The 13,903-nt window shown below is 44.8% G+C and overlaps 1 protein-coding gene across 2 annotated transcripts in view; it reads left to right on the top strand.

The window, feature by feature from the left end:
* The first annotated feature begins 9,970 nt into the window (after positions 1-9,970).
* lpar3 (lysophosphatidic acid receptor 3) overlaps positions 9,971-13,903 on the top strand; it is a 38,886-nt gene continuing 34,953 nt past the window's right edge. Inside the window, exons 1-2 of one of the 2 annotated variants that reach the window (XM_060941765.1) lie at positions 9,971-10,257; positions 11,263-12,025. In XM_060941765.1, coding sequence (XP_060797748.1) covers positions 10,024-10,257; positions 11,263-12,025 — 997 coding nt within the window. In that variant the 5' untranslated portion in view covers positions 9,971-10,023. The remainder of the gene's footprint in view (positions 10,258-11,262; positions 12,026-13,903) is intronic. The other variant, XM_060941766.1, reaches the window with a different exon arrangement.

The raw sequence follows: 13,903 nt of genomic DNA, 5'->3' as shown, positions 1-13,903 counted from the left end.
AACTCATCTGATTAAGGGTTATATCTAACAATTACAGGAAAGGCAATATTTTTTTTTATTTTTTTTTTGTCAAGGAAAATGCATTAATGCAAAAGAAAATGTTTTGACAGAATGGCTGTAAAGCCTAGCTATGGAGGCGAAACAGCCTACAGTGGTGCTTGAAAGTTTGTGAACCCTTTAGAATGTTCTATATTTCTGCATAAATATGACCTAAAACATCATCAGATTTTCACACAAGTCCTAAAAGTAGATAAAGAGAACCCAGTTAAACAAATGAGACAAAAATATTATACTTGGTCATTTATTTATTGAGGAAAATGATCCAATATTACATATCTGTGAGTGGCAAAAGTATGTGAACCTCTAGGATTAGCAATTAATTTGAAGGTGAAATTAGAGTCAGGTGTTTTCAATCAATGGGATGACAATCAGGTGTGAGTGGGCACCCTGTTTTATTTAAAGAACAGGGATCTATCAAAGTCTGATCTTCACAACACGTTTGTGGAAGTGTATCATGGCACAAACAAAGGAGATTTCTGAGGACCTCAGAAAAAGCATTGTTGATGCTCATCAGTCTGGAAAAGTTTACAAAACCATCTCTAAAGAGTTTGGACTCCACCAATCCACAGTCAGACAGATTGTGTACAAATGGAGGAAATTCAAGACCCTCCCCAGGAGTGGTTGACCAACAAAGATCACTCCAAAAGCAAGGCGTGTAATAGTCGGCGAGGTCACAAAGGACCCCAGGGTAACGTCTAAGCAACTGAAGGCCTCTTTCACATTGGCTAATGTTAATGTTCATGAGTCCACCATCAGGAGAACACTGAACAACAATGGTGTGCATGGCAGGGTTGCAAGGATAAAACCACTGCTCTCCAAAAAGAACACTGCTGCTCATCGGCAGTTTGCTAAAGATCACGTGGACAAGCCAGAAGGCTATTGGAAAAATGTTTTGTGGACGGATGAGACCAAAATAGAACTTTTTAGTTTAAATGAGAAGCGTTATGTTTGGAGAAAGAAAAACACTGCATTCCAGCATAAGAACCTTCTCTCATCATGGTTTGGGCCTGTTTTGCTGCATCTGGGCCAGGACGGCTTGCCATCATTGATGGAACAATGAATTCTGAATTATACCAGCGAATTCTAAAGGAAAATGTCAGGACATCTGTACATGAGCTGAATCTCAAGAGAAGGTGGGTCATGCAGCAAGACAACAACCCTAAGCGCACGAATCATCCTACCAAAGCATGGTTAAAGTCAAGTCAAGTTTATTTGTATAGGGCTTTTAACAAGAAACATTGTCGCAAAGCAGCTTTACAGAATTTGAACAACTTAAAATATGAGCTAATTTTATCCCTAATCTAGCCCCAATGAGCACGTCTGTGGCGACGGTGGCAAGGAAAAACTCCCTCAGACGACATGAGGAAGAAACCTCGAGAGGAACCAGACTCAAAAGGGAACCCATCCCCATCCGGGCAACAACAGACAGCATGACTAACATTAACAGTCCTAACATAAAGTCAGCTTCGTTGATGCTATAAACCCCCCACCGACGGAAACCCGAGCGCAAAACCGTTCACGACAACCGTAGTCCCAAAGTCAGCAAGTCAACTACAGTCCCCAGCCACAAAAGCACGACTGCAAGAGTCCAGAGTGTCCTCCAGGTGCGACCCCCAACTGTCCACATGGGGCTGGGAATTCGAGGGGATCATCGATCAGGTGGTACTGGAGCAGTTCATCGCCCGCCTACCAGAGGGAACCGCGGAGTGGGTCCAGTGCCACCGCCCGGCGTCACTGGATCAGGCCATCGAGTTGGCGGAGGACCATTTGGCAGCTGTTCCGACGGCAGGACAGCAGACAACCTCTTCTCGCCTCTCCTCTCTCTCTCTCTCTCTCTCTCTCCCCCCTCTCTCCTCCTGTGTCTCGTCCTCACCCCGTTCCCCCACCATGGAGGCGGGGGCCGGCCCCACCCCAGCCAGCCCGTCGCACCCACGGTGCCCTCCCATTTTCCCCTTCTGTGTCTGTCTCTACCCCCCAGGTGAGTGAGCCCCAGAGCGCCAGTGCAGAGAGGCCGGTTTGCTGGCGCGGCGGGGAGCTGGGCCACCTCCAACAGCAGTGCTCAGCGATGGAATTGGGTGCGGTGGTTCAGATCCCCGACGCGCCAGGAGCCGCCCTCGATTGGGCCGGAGCGTATCGCATACCGGTGAGTATCCAAGGGGATACGTATCAGGCTTTGGTGGACTCTGGCTGTAATCAGACCTCAATTCACCAAAGCCTGGTGCAAGACAAGGCATTGGGGGGAGCACAGGGGGTGAAGGTGTTGTGTGTGCATGGGAATGTTCACAGCTACCCTTTAGTGTCAGTTCCGAGGGGAAAAATTTAGAGTAAAGGCAGCGGTTAATCCTCGCCTCACCCAATTGATAATTTTGGGGACTGATTGGCCGGGATTCAGGGAGTTAATGAGCCATCTATTGAAGAGTGGGTCCTGCCGTAGTTCAGCAGGGGAAGGTCCCGGTGTCACTTTGGCGGGAGCAGCTGTCACAGAGCCGTCTACATCATCTCTGTGTCAGAGTGAGGAGCAGCAGGCTCCTCCTCCCTCTCTTGGGGAATCCCTTGGGGATTTCCCGTTAGAGCAATCGCGAGACGAGACTCTGCGGCATGCATTTGACCAAGTGAGAGTAATCAATGGTCAAACGCTCCAGCCAAATGCCACCCTGTCCTTCCCCTATTTTTCTATTATGAAGGATAGGTTATACTGAGTGACGCAGGACACTCAAACTAAAGAGCATGTCACGCAGCTTTTGATTCCAAAGAGCCGCCGGGAATTGGTATTCCAGGTGGCTCACTTTAATTCCATGGCTGGACACTTAGGGCAGGATAAGACTAATGGCCCGACTAATGGCCCGGTTCTACTGGCCAGGGATTCGCAGCGATGTCCATAGGTGGTGTACGGCGTGCCGCGAATGCCAGTTAGTAAATCCGGCGGCCATTCCAAAAGTGCCTTTGTGCCCTCTCCCATTAATTGAGACCCCATTTGAAAGAATTGGGATGGATCTCATCGGGCCATTAGATCGGTCAACATGAGGGTACCGCTTTATTTTAGTTCTGGTGGACTATGCAACGCGATACCCGGAAGCAGTGCCTCTTCGCAATATCTCAGCACGCAGTATTGCAGAAGCGCTCTTCTGCGTCATCTCCCGAGTTGGAATCCCGAAAGAGATTCTGACTGACCAAGGCACCTCGTTTGTGTCACATACACTGAACGAACTGTATGGGTTATTAGGTATTAAGCCGATCCGCACCAGCGTTTATCACCCACAAACAGACGGTTTAGTTGAACGGTTTAATGGCACCCTCAAAAATATAATTTAAAAATTCGTAAGTGAGGATGCACGTAATTGGGATAAATGGCTCGAACCCTTGTTATTTGCAGTGCAAGAGGTCCCCCAAGCCTCCACGGGGTTCTCCCCGTTTGAATTGTTATATGGGTGTAAGCCACGCGGCATTCTAGATGTGCTGCAAGAAAATTAGGAGGAGGGACCTTCGCCCAGTAAAAATCAAATTCAATACGTTATGGACCTGCGTGCAAAACTCCACACACGCACACACCTAACCCAAGAGAATTTGCGGCAGGCCCAAGAACGGCAAACCCACCTGTACGACAGGGGTACGCGCCTTAGGGAGTTCGCACCGGGAGATAAAGTTCTCGTACTGTTGCCCACATCGAGCTCCAAATTAATCACCAAGTGGCAAGGACCCTTTGAGGTCACACAGCAAATCGGGGACTTCGACTACGAGGTGAGGCGAACGGACAGGGGTGGGGCGCTACAGGTTTACCACCTCAATCTGCTCAAACTCTGGAATGAGGAGGTCCCCGTGGCGTTGGTGTCAGTGGTTACGGAGAAGGCAGACCTGGGGGCGGAGGTTCAAAAGGGAACATTGGCATTGCGTACCTCTCTGGTCCCCTGTGGAGACCACCTCTCCCCGACCCAACTCGCGGAGGTCGCCCAGTTGCAGACGGAGTTTTCGGATGTGTTCTAGCCCCTGCCCAGCTGCACCGACCTCATAGAGCACCACATTGAGACACCCCTGGGGGTGATAGTGTGCAGCCACCCTTACAGGCTACCCGAACACAAGAAAAATGTGATTCGGGAAGAACTCGAGGCCATGCTTGAAATGGGCATTGTCGAGGAGTCCCACAGTGACTGGAGCAGCCCGGTGGTCTTGGTACCCAAGACCGACGGGTCAGTCCAGTTCTGTGTAGACTATAGAAAAGTCAACGCTGTGTCTAAATTCAACGCGTACCCAATACCTCATATTGATGAGTTGCTCGATCGAATAGGCACGGCTCGCTTTTACTCGACACTGGATTTGACAAAGGGTTATTGGCAGATCCCCTTGACTCCATTATCCCGAGAAAAAACGGCCTTTTCCACACCGTTCAGCTTACATCAGTTTGTCACACTTCCTTTTGGGCTGTTTGAAGCTCTCCACCCTTGGACTGATATCCTCCCTCTGCTGCTGGGTCCTGGACTTTCTCACAAACAGACCCCAGGCTGTCAGAGTCGGTACCAGAACATCCAGCACCAAGACAGTGAGCACAGGGACCCCCCCAAGGCTGTGTGCTCAGTCCACTCCTGTACACCCTCTTCACCTACGACTGCACCCCCACCCAGAGCAACACTTCCATCATCAAGTTCGCTGACGACACCACTGTCATTGGGCTGATCACCGGCGGAGATGAGAGCACCTACAGGGAGGAGGTGGCTCAGCTGGTCTCCTGGTGCCAGGAAAATAACCTCTCCTTGAATGCTGAGAAGACCAAGGAGATGATTATTGACCCGAGGAAGAGGAGGAGAGACCAGCATGCCTTGCTGCACATCAACAGGACACAGGTGGAGAGGGTGGAAACATTTAAAAAAACATTTAAATTCCTCAGAACTCACATCAGTGAGGATCTCACCTGGACACACAACACACAGCAGACCATCAAGAAGGCTCAACAGAGATTCTTCTTCCTGAGGAAGCTGAGGAAATTTGGACTGTCCACCAAACTCCTCAGCAACTTCTACAGGTGCACAGTGGAGAGCATCCTGACAAACTCCATCACTGTGTGGTACGGGAACTGCACAACTCAGGACAGAAAGGCTCTCCAGCGTGTCATTAAAATGGCACAGTTCATCTGTGGAGCTGTCCTCCCCCCACTACAGGAAATTTACAACACCTGGGTCACAAAAAGGGCACCTAGCATCATCAAGGACCAAACACACCCACAACACAGACTATTCACACTCCTACCATCTGGCAGACGCTACAGGAGTGTGAAAGCAAGGACTACTAGACTGACAAACAGTTTTTACCCCCAGGCCATCAGGCTTTTGAACCACGGATTATAATCACCATCTACCTCTATATTTCCATCAGGCTTTTGAACCACGGATTATAATCACTATATACCTTATATTTCCATCAGGCTTTGAACCACGGATTAGATTAGCAATTTTGTACAAGACATTGCACAGTATATCTACCTCTATGTTTGCACATTGTTTGTTTGCCTCTCCTTTTTTTTTAAAAGACATTGCACAGTATATCTACCTCTATGTTTGCACATTGTTTGTTTGTCTCTCCTTTTTTTTTTTAAAGACATTGCACAGTATATCTACCTCTATGTTTGCACATTGTTTGCTTGCCTCTCCTTTTTTTTAAATGTTATCTTCATTTTTCACTCTACCTTTATATTTTGCATTCCATATGCACTTTATATTTTATATTTCATATTTTATATATATATTTATTTTTATATTGGTAAGCGTAGTTTGGTCGGGCAGTTGCAAAATAAGAATTTCATTACCCAATAATAAACCGCAGTGTCTGTTATTGTGTATATGACAAATAAAAAATCTTGAATCTTGAATCTTTGGGGCGCCCGCTACGTTCCAGCGACTGATGGATAGGGTCCTCCGCCCCCACGCCACCTATGCGGCCGCATACCTCGACGATATCATTATTTATAGTAATGACTGGCTGCGGCACCTACAACACCTGAGGGCTGTCCTTAGGTTGCTGAGGCGGGCGGGTCTCACAGCCAACCCGAAGAAGTGTCTGATTGGGCGGGTGGAAGTACAGTATCTGGGCTTCCACTTGGGCAACGGGCAGGTGCGTCCCCAAATTAACAAGACAGCAGCAATTGCGGCCTGCCCGAGGCCCAAGACCAAAAAGGGGGTGAGACAGTTCCTGGTGCTGGCTGGCTACTATCGTAGGTCTATACCTAATTATTCAGATGTCACCAGCCAGCTGACTGATCTGACTAAAAAGGGGGCACCAGATCCAGTCCAGTGGACAGAGCAATGCCGGCGGGCTTTCTCTGAGGTGAAGGCTGCACTGTGCAGGGGGCCATTGTTACACTCCCCTGACTTTTCTCTCCCCTTTACGTTGCAGACGGATGCGTCGGACAGAGGGCTGGGGGCCGTTCTGTTCCAGGAGGTGGAGGGGGAGGACCGCCCCAACCTGTACATAAGCAGGAAGCTGTCGGTGCGTGAGGGGCACTACAGCACCATCAAAAAGGAGTCCCTGGCGATCAAGTGGGCGGTTCTCGCCCTCCGCTACTACCTCCTGGGGTGCTCTTTCACCCTCTGTTCGGACCACGCGCCCCTCCAGTGGCTCCACTGCATGAAGGATGCCAACGTGCGGATCACCCGTTGGTATCTGGCACTCCAGCCCTTTAATTTCAAGGTGGTCCACAGGCCAGGGGCGCAGATGGTCATAGCGGACTTCCTCTCCTGTCAAGGGGGGGGGGGGGGGGGGGGGGAGGAGTCAGCTGCAGGCCGGACGGCTGCCCGGCCTGAGTCGAGCGGTGGGAGTATGTGGCAGCGGGGGCATGGTCAAGTGTCGGTCTGTGACCGGAGGGCAGAGTCAGGGAAGGTAAGTGGCAGAATCACTGCACCTGATGTTGGTTAATCTGTGTTTGTGTGTCTTCCCCAGTGACCGCGCCCTATATAAGGAAAGATAGAGCAGAGGAAGGAAGCTCCCTCCCAACCACAATGCATATGTGTGTGTAGAGTGTGTGATAGTGTGAGATAGTGTGAGTGAGTGAGTAAAAGCTGAAAAGCTAAATTAAGTAAAATAAAAAGTTTTCTTTGTGGAACTTAATCCTGGCTTGCTGTCTTTCTGTGCTCCACCCATACGAACTGCCACAGTTCCATGGTGAGAAGGGATACAACGAGAGCTCCTGGCAGCAAACACTTAAGGTGGTTTTGGAGTAAAAAGAAGAACAGAACAGAAACTAATTCTCATTGTTAAGTATAGTATTGTGGAGGATTTGTGATGATGTGGAGCTGTTTCCATCCAAAGGACCATGTTTCCCTAACCTTTTTTTTTCTTAAAGTCACGTTAGGGGTCATGTTAATGTTCACTTATACTTGGCAAGCAAAGCTTGTTTTGAGTTTTAGTCTGATAGTTCCTGGCTTCATATTAACAAACCAAGCAGCCAGTGAGTGTGTGCTACTTTTCATAAATAATTCAGCTATTATAGTGAACAAGAAGATACTCGTCATGCATCATGTTACATTTGTTCGATTTCTAGCATCTATCTACAGTGGCATGCAAAAGTTTGGGCACCCTTACTGAAAATGTCTGTTTATGAGAATAGTTAAGTGAGCAGAAGATGAACTGATCACCAAAAGGCATAAAGGTAAAGATGACACATTTCTTTTCAGCGTTTTTTGCAAGATTTGTGTATTATTTTTGTTTTGTACAATTGGAGAGGGGCGGCACGGTGGTGCAGTGGTTAGCGCTGTCGCCTCACAGCAAGAAGGTCCTGGGTTCGAGCCCCGGGGCCGACAAGGGCCTTTCTGTGCGGAGTTTGCATGTTCTCCCCGTGTCCGCGTGGGTTTCCTCCGGGTGCTCCGGTTTCCCCCACAGTCCAAAGACATGCAGGTTAGGTTAACTGGTGACTCTAAATTGACCGTAGGTGTGAATGTGAGTGTGAATGGTTGTCTGTGTCTATGTGTCAGCCCTGTGATGACCTGGCGACTTGTCCAGGGTGTACCCCGCCTTTCGCCCATAGTCAGCTGGGATAGGCTCCAGCTTGCCTGCGACCCTGTAGAAGGATAAAGCGGCTAGAGATAATGAGATGAGATGAGACAATTGGAGAGTGAAAAAAGAAAAGGAACACCATGCAAAAGTTTGGGCACCCCAATACATTTGAGTTCTCAGGTAACTTTTACCATGGTTCCAGACCTTAATTAGTTTATTGAGCTGTGGCTTGTTCAAATTCTTCATTAGAAAAGGTCAGATGATGCAGATTTCAAAGCTGGATAAATTCTCTGACTATTCAAACTTGTCCCTAAAATCAACAGCCATGGGCTCCTCTAAGCAACTCCCTCGCATTCTGAATAATAAAATAATTGATGCTCACAAAGCAGGAGAAGGCTACAAGAATGTAGCAAAGTGTTTTCAGGTAGCTGTTTCCTCAGATTGTAATGTTATTAAGAAATGGCAGTTAACAGAAACAGTGAAGATCAAGGTGAGGTCTGGAAGATGAAGAAAACTTTCTGAAAGAACTGCTCGTTGGATTGCTAGAAAGGCAAATAAAAAACCCTGTTTGACTGCAAAAGACCTTCAGAAAGATTTAGCAGACCCTGGAGTGGTGGTGCACTGTTCTACTATGCAGCGACACCTGAACAAATATTACCTTCATGGGAGAGTCATCAGAAGAAAACCTTTCCTGCGTCCTAGCCACAAAATTCAGCGTCTGAAGTTTGCAAATGAACCTCTAAATAAGCCTGATGCATTTTGGAAACAAGTCCTGTGGACTGATTAAATCAAAATAGAACTTTTTGGCCACAATGTGCAAAGGAATGTTTGGCGAAAAAAGGGTGCCAAATTCCAGGAAAAGAACACCTCTACAACTCTGAAGCATGGGTGTGGATCGATCATGCTTTGGGGTTGTGTTGTAGCCAGTGGCACAGGGCACATTTCATTGATCGATGCATGGATTCGAATAAATACCAGCACATTCTGGAAGCAAACATCACACCATCTGTAAAAAAAGTTGAAGTTAAAAAGAGGATGGGTCCTGCAATAAGATGATGATCCAAAACACACCTCAAAATCTACAACGGAATACCTCAAGAGGCACAAGCTGAAGGTTTTGCCCTGGCCCTCACAGTCCCCTGACCTAAACATCATTGAAAATCTGTGGATAGATCTCAAAAGAGCAGTGCATGCAAGACAGCCCAGGAAACATGTAGAACTGGAAGCCTTTTGCAAGGACAAATGTGTGAAAATCCCCCAGGTAAGAACTGAAAGATTATTAGCTGGCTACAAAAAGTGTTTACAAGCTGTGATACTTGCCAAAGGGGGTGTTACTAGGTACTAACCATGCAGGGTGCCCAAACTTTTGCTTCGGGCCCTTTTGCTTTTTTGTCATTTTGAAAATGTAAAAGATGAAAATAAAAAATTGTTTTTGCTTAAAATATAAAGGGAATGAGTCATCTTTAACTTCATGCCTTTTGGAGATCATTTCATCTTCAACTTGCTCAACTGTTCACAGTAACAGCAATTTTGACCAGAGGTGCCCAAACTTTTGCATACCACTCTATCTATCTATCTATCTATCTATCTATCTATCTATCTATCTATCTATCTATCTATCTATCTGAACCAGGGTATTTCTTTTATCTCCACTGATTCAATCATTCTACTTTTTTAAACAAATAAATGAATAATTTAAAGTTGCATACTGCAGCTTTAACTAACATTAAAGTGATTTCACCTTTTCTGTGCAATAGAAAATTACTCCAGCTTCCTTTATTATAACTACAGAAAAGAAAGCCAGTCTAAAATCAGTCTAAGGTGTAAATCTTTTATATGGAGATAGGAGGTGCTTTATGAATGTCCTGATGGTTTAGCAGGGCACTCTTCTACAAGCTTTTTTTTTTTTAATTGGCGTCGACCGACCATATAATCAGTCCTAAAACTAACATTCTGTTCATACCAAAACCTGGTGTGTGCATATTCATGTTACAGAGGACTGCTTTAAAAGAATTTGTAACTGCTACAAGTCTACACGTCTTTCCGCACCCACACCGTGACCGCCCCGTGTTCTCAGAGCAGCCCTGCCGCTTTCACTCAGCCGCCGCTCACTTTACTGCAGAGAACAAGGAAGAACCTCCTGGACTGCAGGAGCGGAGACTTTCACAAACAAATGCGGACACATCACTATATTTGGCCCACGTTCTGCATGTCGTACTGGTGAGTACCGGGAACGAGTTTTCACACAAAGACGCACCGGCACCGACAACCTGTCGAACTGCTGGAGTCATTAGTTTTCCTTGCTGCTACAATACAGTTCCAGGGGTTTTGAGTTTCATCATTGCAATTTTGATTCTGTCAAAACTTGCCTGAAAACCTGTTTCTTTCTTTCTTTCTTTCTTTCTTTCTTTCTTTCTTTCTTTCTTTCTTTCTTTCTTTCTTGTCTGTTGGTTCTTCTTACTTCCTTCTTCATTGTCTTATCTCCTGGTTCTTATCATTTAGTCTCTCTCTCTCTCTTATTTTTTAAGTCCTTCCTTCCTTTCCTTTCCTTCCTTTATTACCTTCACTTATCTTTATGGTTTTTTCTTCACTTTATACTGCTGGCATGTCATCATGATGACGATGGAATCGTCATCATTAAAACATTTCCAGTCCTATTAAACCATATTAAAATTAAACTGACTTCAAGGACAAATGCTTAGTCCCCATCCAATTAAACCTATGGATCAAATAAAAATAAAATAAATAAAAAATAAAATCTAAAATAAAATAAAAATAAAAATCTAAAATAAAAATCTAAAATAACCTCTGTAAATGCAACATGAAAAGGAAACTTAAAGAATGAGTTAAGTCCCTTCTTTTTTTAATTCAAAATCAAAATGAAGTACAGTGCCATGATTATAAGTGTAATTTTATCAGAACAAAATGTGATTTACTTAAGAGTCTGAATTTCAACTCCGATTTTCCCACTTTTTAACTCCAAATGAAACTCCTTTCTAAAGTCAAGCTTACCTTTTGGTCACCTGAATCTCTTTATCATCCTAGATTGTGCATATTAGAGATAGTATGCTTTACTTCACCTTTATACATTTTTATTGGTTCATACAATTATATCTTATGTCTATTCCATATATATATATATATATATATATATATATATGTATGTATGTATGTATGTATGTATGTATATATATCCCCTTATTTTTTTGTGACTTCTTCTTCCAGAACAGTTTTATTCTGCACAAGATGTCCAGTCAGAACGGATGTTACTATAATATGCCGATGGGTTTTTTTTACAACAGGACCAATAATACAAATGAAAACTGGAATTCCACTCATCTTATCACACTTCAGTGTGTGGGCTGCATCGTCTGTTGCTTCATCCTGTTGTCCAACACAATGGTCATCACTGCTGTGATCACCAACAAACGGTTTCACTACGCATTCTATTATCTTGTGGCCAACCTTGCCGCCTCAGACTTTCTTGCTGGGATTGCGTATATACACCTCCTGTTCAACACGGGTCTAGTGTCCCAAACACTGACTGTGCAGAGGTACTTTCTTCGGCAGGGCCTGTTGGACACAAGCCTCTCGGCCTCACTTGCAAACCTGCTAGTGATTGCTCTGGAGCGCTACATCTCCGTCATGAACTGGAAAGTACATTCTAACCTTACAAAGCGGCGGGTAACCCTTTTAATCGTGCTGGTTTGGTGTGTTTCCATCTTTATGGGTGCAGTACCAATCCTGGGCTGGAACTGCATCTGCAGCATCGACCAGTGCTCTGTGCTGGGACCAATCTTCAGCAGGAGCTACCTGATCTTCTGGTCAGCATTCAACCTGGGGCTGTTCTTCATAATGGTAGCCATATACTTAAAGATATACATCTATGTGATGAGGAAAACGAATGACTTAAATAGCCATACCAGTGCATCTTTGAAACGCAAGAAGACACCAGTCAAGCTCATAAAAACAGTGATGACTGTATTAGGTAGGTTTCTATTATACTATTATATAAAATATATTTCTGGTTTTATGTCTTTGAGGCCACTTGACCTGTATGAACTACACTTTGTCAGGGAGAACCTGTCTTATTTTTATTGGCTCAAACTAGTTTATCATACACACCAAAAGTATGCATCATATAGAAATACTTGGTTTAATTGGTTTCTTGTTTCATCAGTCAGCAACAAAAAAAGTCAACATTGTTTCTAGGTGTTGAAAATATGGATATTTTACCTCCTTGTTAAAAAAAACTACAGGGTTTTCGAACATACATATCTACATCCATATAAAAACACAAAAACATTTTGACAAAGTTTACATGAGCACGCTAGCCCTCCCTGTGATAAAGTAATAGAGTGCATCATAAAACTGTTATGTCAAATGCATCACAACATTAAGAGCATACGGAGCGATAAAGAAGACACTATCCTGAAAAACACCAAGTGGTCAAAAGTCAGGAAACAAAAAATAACAAACGCCAGGATTCATGTGTGTGGTCAGCTGAGGAGGTGATACTATAGCTTAAGGTTAAACTTGAATACAGATTGTTTGCCCAGGTCTTATCCAAAATTTGTTTGCAGTGCAGGTTGTACCACTGGAGTCCAGGAGCAGGACAACAATCTGCTCAGTAGCCATGATATACAGAGTCCTAGCACATTAAACATAAAACATGCAAAATCACACTGGGTTTGTACAAGTTGCTGGGGTTGTGTCACCGTTTTCAAAAACAGAAGCTGTTCCTGTCCACATGAAAATAGTTTAAAAATTTGATTTACGAAATTTTTGTTTTTGAAAAGCTTTGTTTTCACTTACCCAAACTGCATTTGTGTGTGTGTGTGTGTGTGTGTGTGTGTGTGTGTGTGTGTGTGTGTGTGTGTGTGAATAGGAGGAGAATCTACATTTTCAAGAATATCTGTCCATGTCAGGACAGGGCATAAGATGGATAGATTGTAGTGGTGAAAAGGAAAACAGTCACTTGCTGCAAATCATTCTGAACATTTCTTTTGGCAGTGTACTTACCCTAACATTTGTGTTATCAGTTTATTTACACTGTGCACCCTATACAAAATAAGCAGCTTTGAAAGAATTTATTTGTATCCGAGGCTTAGAACTACGGCAGGATCACTGTGTCAGTATTTCAACCTGGTTTTTAAAAGAAGAGGTTGAATTTCTTGTCTCTTTTCTGGCATTGTCTTTCAGTTGGTTGTACACTACCGTTCAAAAGTTTGGGGTCACTTTGAAATTTCCTTATTTTTGAAAGAAAAGCACTGTTCTTTTCAATGAAGATCACTTTAAACTAATCAGAAATACACTCTATACATTGCTAATGTGGTAAATGACTATTCTAGCTAAATTCTACTAATGCCGCTTTTCCACTACAAACGCGGCTGAGCCGTGCCGTGCTGAGTCGAGCTGAGTCGAGCTGAGCGGGGCTGTTGGAGTTGCATTTCGACTACAACCGCGCTGAACCATGCTGGCTGGAAGTGGGTGGACACATTGGGTGGAGTTAGCGAAAGTGGGTGGACGTCAGGTGATGTCGTTAAGCAGCGCAAACAGTGACATCAGTGACAGTGGCGGAACAAGTCAGAGCCGGGCCGGGGGCGGGGCAAATGACCGGGCCCTTTATTAAAGCTTATCATAACATCATTTTAGGCTACAAAATGTCCGCAACTGCGGCGTTTACCAATTTCAACACTACCGGGTGCAACTATGTTATTTAGTACATCAAGTCCTTCAGACGAACATGTAACTCAGAAACAAAAAACATTAGGATACTGTACATGGCTCATAATAAAACATCAATAGCCTATACTGCGCACATTATTTGAAGGGCATACGAATGAGCGCTCAGAGGTTGCAACGG

This window comes from Neoarius graeffei, chromosome 15 (genome assembly GCF_027579695.1).
Source record: "Neoarius graeffei isolate fNeoGra1 chromosome 15, fNeoGra1.pri, whole genome shotgun sequence".
NCBI classification, from domain to species: Eukaryota; Metazoa; Chordata; class Actinopteri; order Siluriformes; family Ariidae; genus Neoarius; species Neoarius graeffei.
This window is presented reverse-complemented; position numbering and strand designations above follow the sequence as displayed.